The sequence below is a fragment of the Pleuronectes platessa genome, chromosome 22, assembly GCF_947347685.1.
Source record: "Pleuronectes platessa chromosome 22, fPlePla1.1, whole genome shotgun sequence".
NCBI lineage: Eukaryota > Metazoa > Chordata > Actinopteri > Pleuronectiformes > Pleuronectidae > Pleuronectes > Pleuronectes platessa.
Genome location: NC_070647.1, coordinates 17,311,718 through 17,317,717, shown reverse-complemented (window position 1 = coordinate 17,317,717; position 6,000 = coordinate 17,311,718). Strand labels below are relative to the sequence as shown.

Here is a 6,000-nt window from a genome sequence, read left to right as displayed (position 1 = left end):
GGTCCCAGATTTCTGAACCTTTGTAAAGTCTCCAAACCGTGAGACACAGAGCAGAACCTCAGCCGCGGCGCCCAGGTGACATCACCGACCTCATCAGCTGCACAGCGACCCCCCAGCCGCGCCTTAATGGAGACTGGGGCCGCCGCTGCTCTGTGCTCCCACCTCCTGGTTCGGGTGGGGTGGGGGGGGGCCTTGTCAGTATTGTCAGGGCGGGATGACAGGCCTGCGATCGGGAGAGAATTACACGGTGCGCGGCGACAACTGTGAAGCGCCCGTGCGTGTGTGTGAGTCGGACAGGGAGACAAAAAGTGGTAATAACAAGCTGTGTTAAAGGAAAAGAGATGAGTGGCGTTCACCCCCGGCGCCCCCTCATTAGAGCTGATCATGGTAATCACGGCTGCTATTGATGTGCCGTGACCCGGACACGGTGGAAAAAACGCCACACTCCGCCCTCCGTGTGTGTTCTTTCACGTTGTCGTCCTGTGTGTGTGTGTGTGTTGGTGAAGTAGTTGTGTCTTTCCCGACGAGAAGGAGTGACTCTCTCCACCAGCGGCGTTGATATTAAGCCAGAATTATCCTCGCTCTGAGCAGTCGTCTGCCACAATGGGACCAGTAAACACTCCCAGTGTTCCCAGCTCTTATCGGACGCACGGAGGGAAAAGGCTTAAAACCGTAACACAACGATATTGCGGTGGACAATGGACAAAACACCTTCATTTCCATTTGAGAACTCGCTGTGTAGCCTCGGGCAGAACCTGAATTGCCGCATCCGTTTGTTAATGTTCCTCAGTTTTGCAATTTAAAAGTAATTACTTTGGGTCCGAATGAGGGAATGAGGTCTGGTAAATAGAGTTGGGTTATTGTCTTGGCTCTATTGCACCCCACTGTCTCCGATAGAGCGAGATTGTGCGTTTGAGTGTTTGTGTGTTCGTGTGTGGTTTTTTCCTCGGCACATGTCACGGATGGGGGGGGGGGGGGGGGGGGGGGGCCCAACTCGTCGATGGCCCTGTCACTGTCATATCCATTCTCATTACAGCCGTGACATTCAGGTGCAGGCGTCCGCCGGCTGAATGTCACGGCCGTAATGAAAGTGGATACGAGCGAGACAGGTAATTCACTGTCCAACCTCTAAAGACATTTGAGGAGAAGTGGGTTCGGCTTCATTGTGTTGGGTTTGTGTTGATTTGTGTGCGTTGCATTATTCACTCTGGTTATAAAGACTCATTTAGCCCTCGGCCCTCCCCCCCCCCCCCCCCCCCCTTACTCCACCCCTGTGCGGTGTTCCATCAACAGCACATGACACTTAGAGGAACACTCGCATGTTGTCCTGCCCTCGCCGCACACGCACACGCCCCCTCGCCACGGACGCACAATCGCTGGAGGACATTCAGACAAAGGCTTGAGTAGAGCGAGAGAGAGAGAGAGAGAGAGAGAGATAGAGAGAGAGAGAGAGAGAGAGAGAGAGAGAGAGGTGTGTTGAAGTATAAAACAAACACAACCGTCAACTGAGCTGAAGAGAAGCGATGGAAATGGACAAAAACATAAGATTAGATTAATCAAGGCATGAGGTCAGACAACGATTAAAAAGATGGATGATACCAAGATGGAGTCATATCAGGAACCAGGGTCTAAATAGAGTTCAGGGACACCCCTCCAAAAACGTCCTGTTGGACTCTTCTGACCGAAACTCCAGAAAATGTCCAATAAATGAAGGTCTGGAGATTTTCTGGAGATTTTCCTTTCGCACATGAAGAAGCAGCAGGAGATTGTCCGGCTCAGAAACGTTCACTACAACAGGGAAATGTCCGAGACATGTTCAAACTCCAAGTGGACGTCAGCGTCTCCTTCTCTCTGGAACATTTCCCTCTGTGTGCTGCAGTTCACGGAGCAGCTTGTGAATCTCTCCCTGTTCTTCTGGCGCGTTGTTGTTGGAACATTAGGTCAAAGCAACGTGCTCAGAGAACCCCCCCGCCGCTAACAGAGCCCCCCCGCTGTCCCGTTAGTTAGCGGAAGACGACATGGTTTGACATTTAAAAGGCTGCGTGAGTGGTAAATAGATGAGACGGAGAAGGTTCACAGCACAGAAACTCTCCTGAAAGCTGCGTGAGATTGATTTTCAAGGTAAACCGAGCGCAGCTTATAAGTTCAGCTTGTGTGAGTGCTTCTAAACATCTGGGGAAAGACGGGAAGTGATGTGTGAGGCTCTCTCTCCGTGGTTGTGTGCCAGATTTCGGCCTCGGGGAGCATTAGAGCGGGGGGGGGCATTTATTGGCTGAGTGCACTCTCCTGGTTACGTCCGTGGCGAGTCTGGAAAGTTCCGCAAAAAAAAGTTTTTGGTGGATGAGGTCAAACCGGAGCAGGTGCTGAGGTTTTTCTATTTTATGCCAACAAGGTGTTATTACATCGTTATAAGGTTTGGATATGATAATTACACCAGGAGCTTATTGCTACGTCTGAGGTGTCAGACTGAGACCACAGGTTGTCAGGACATCATGGGACACCTGTCAATCACAGGTGGAGTGTGAGACCAGGACATGAAACTTCTTAACCTTAAATCAGCTGAACAGGGAGAATGTTTCCACTTTCAATCCTGAGAGAAGTGAGGAATAGACTTTAATCATGTTCCTATATTGGTCTTCAATGATATCTTATTATTCTGACTAGTAAAGAAGCATTCACTGTATCTAAGGCAGCTTTATAGAGTTAAAATAATATAAATAAAACAAACTAAGTTCAGAAAATAATAGTAGAAATACTCAGGATATTGGAACTTGTCATCTTAGGCCTGTGAACAGTTGAATAATTATTTAACGTTTACTGCACTTAATAATAAGATTAAATATATATATACAGTATGTGTGTGTATATGAAGATTTAAACACGTATCTAATCAAAGTTGGGTTAGCGGGAGGCTCTAGAGGGCGCTGTTGCTCATTGTCGCTCTAGAATGTCAAATCCCAATATGAAGAAGTTTTAAAGAAATCCAACAAAAGTTTTCTTGAGGGTCAGTCGAGCTGTTAAACGATGAAAACACTTTAATAAGTTTATATGAGGTTAAGTTGTGAGTCTCATATCTGATAACTGCAAAACAGAAATAACTTTAAACTCCCGTAGAATCGTCCTCCTGATGAAACTTCACTTTGTTGAGAAGCGAAAGCTGTGCAGCTCTGGAGAGACGCTGTCTGCAGATAAAGAAAATTAATGGACGCTTCACCACCGACACGAAGTTAATGACATGTTATTATTACAATATCTGAAACCAGAGACTATTTAAGACCAAAACAGGAGCAACAGCTTTTATGAGTGTGAATTATCAATCCTCCGCTGAATGACACTGTTACTGTTATTGTTGGATTCCGTGTATTTTCAGGTGTTAACAATCTGCCGGAGACTCGTGAAATACTTGCGGAGGTAGAGCCATCACATCGCCCCCTGCTGTTTTCGTTCAACAGTGGCCAATTGAAATCAAATCAGCTGGGTTACAGATTTAGTTTTAACACAACATGAGGTATAATTGAAGAGCAGCAGGATTTTCACAAGACGCCCATCGACAACAAACACAACGATAACACATCCGCGGCTCCTCGAGCGCTCGGAAGACAAAGAGATCACGGATGATGACGATTTGTGGAGGTCTCAATACAATGGTCGATTAAAAAACCAAATCTGAATTTGTAAATTATATTAAAATTTGGCAGGTTTTTTTAAACGTAGCAGATTTCTATCTGTTTACAGTTCAAACAAGTAAATCAAAGTTTTAATGAGGACTGATTCTATCGATTTTATTTGGATCTGCACCGGATTTCCAAAACTAATAATCTCACAATTTTAAAGAGATTGAAAAATTACTTCCTGTCTTCTTCCTTGACCCATTTATTGGGTTATCTCACAAACAAACAGGGAATCAGCCTTTTTCTGTGTCTCCTTCACAATAAAACTCAACCCTGTGTTCTCCGGGTTGGAAACTTTTAATGTGAAGCAGCAGCCGTTAAAATCTGTCATTTATTTAAGAATACAATAATCCTACAGCACTAACGATGAAAAACTACCCTTAATTACAAAACATAAATATATCTGGTGTAAATATGGATGTAAACACTTTTAAAATAACATCTAGTTCAATGTCGTCCTCGGATTGATGTGAAAACTCAAAAAGCAGCTCAGTAAAAATTTTATTTTTCTTGGTCAGGGATGTTTTTCTTTATCCGGAGTCACGCTGCGTCTGATTTATGAAACTTCAAGCTGTTGCTAATCTGTGATGAATTATTGAATAATCCCCCTCCGGTGAAATCAATGGTGATTTGTTTCTCTGAGTGGAACCGACAGACGGTTGAAGTCGCCGCTCGTCTTCTCGTCTTTTCAGGCCGAAGTTGAGACCTGAGAAAAAATTCCACGTGCTCCTTTAAAGAGGTTTTTAAGGTAGAACCAGAATCACAGGGGCCCCTCGTCCTCGGCCCCGCTCCCAGGGCAGGACTCTCATTCTGGGGCTGAATTTCCCCCGGCTCGCTGGGTGTCAGCCGGAGTAATGAGATATTTAGCCCGAGCGGGATCGGGGAGCTCCCGTCTCGGGGGGAATCGAACGGCGAGGCCCCTGAACTGACACCCCCCCCCCCCCCCCCCCCCCCCGAAATGCAATTCTCCCGTCGTCTCCTCTTATCTGTCAGCGCTCGGAGCCGAGAGGGCCGATGACTGGTGGAGAGACGCGGTGAAGACGGCCCCGGCGTCACCAGAAAGGAGACACACTCATTCTGCTGATAGAGTCGGGACCCGGCACACACAGACACACACTGTCAAAAACACACAACCTACCAGGAGGCTGTCGTTTTATTTTACTCCCTTTATTTGTCATCTTATTGCGTATTTACTTCCCTGACTGGGAATGTAATATTGAACTATCATCAGAATGTGTAGGACTCATCTGGATCGCCCCCTGGTGGCCGGATGAAGTATAGAGATAAAGATACTACACCATTGAATAACTAATTAAACCCAAATTAATCAGAAGCATGAAAACCTGAACATAGAGAGGTGCCTACTTTTTAATTTTGGCCCATCTGCCAACATGAAGGAGGCGTGAATTATGAACTACACTGCAGCCAGCCACTAGGGGGCGATCAAGATGATTTGGCTTCACTTTTACCATCAAGTCGTCCATCTTTATTTTCAGCCTGTGTCCTAAAACCACCTGATAAAAGACATCCCACGTTTGTTCTACATAATGATCACATATGACACACACATGCATGCAGACACATTAACCACACACACACACACACACACACTTGACATCGCTGGGCTGCAGCTCTAATCAGGTGCATTGTGGGATTTTATTCTTTTAAGTTATAGTTGTAAGTACGAGTGTGTATTAGATGTTTGATATGTTACTCAGCTCCACACACACACCGACACACACACACACACACTCGATTAAATACACTTTTTTATAATTGTACAGATCTCAAAATCTTCCTCTTACCCTCTCAACCTCTTCTTCAGCCTCCCAGTCACTTTATCTAATTTTCTCTCTCTCCCTCTCACACACTCACACACACACTCACACCCACACAGACACGCACCAAGTCTTTCTCCCTGCGAGGTGATGAAATAGTTGGAGAACACAGGAAATCTGTTTCTGGTGAAACCATTCTGGACTCTGAGATAACTGAGCCCTTGTGGTGGGAAGACGAGAGCCCCACTGGATTTAGAGTCAAGTTTCCTTTGTGACTCCGTGTGTGTGTGTGTGTGTGTGTGTGTGTGTGTGTGTCCCGTGTCAGCTAGTGTGTGCATGTGTGTGCATTTGTTAGTGGGTGTGTGTGTGTGAGGTTTTAATTGAAAATAGATTATTTTTTCTTTACTTTTTTGCTGATGCACAGTTTTTAAAAATGAAAATTTGTGTTGATTGGTCTTTGTGGAATCAGTTTTCTAAGTCCTTCTGTGTGTGTGTGTGTGTGTGTGTGTGTGTGTGTGTGTCATCATATAATCATCCCATATAGAAAATTG

General features: G+C 45.5%; 1 protein-coding gene across 1 annotated transcript in view; it reads left to right on the top strand.

Annotated features, from left to right (window-relative positions):
• The window catches only part of celf2 (cugbp, Elav-like family member 2), a 48,461-nt gene that overhangs the window by 20,373 nt on the left and 22,088 nt on the right, over positions 1 to 6,000 (top strand). Inside the window, exon 4 of the mRNA XM_053415484.1 lies at positions 50 to 174. Coding sequence (XP_053271459.1) covers positions 50 to 174 — 125 coding nt within the window. The remainder of the gene's footprint in view (positions 1 to 49; positions 175 to 6,000) is intronic.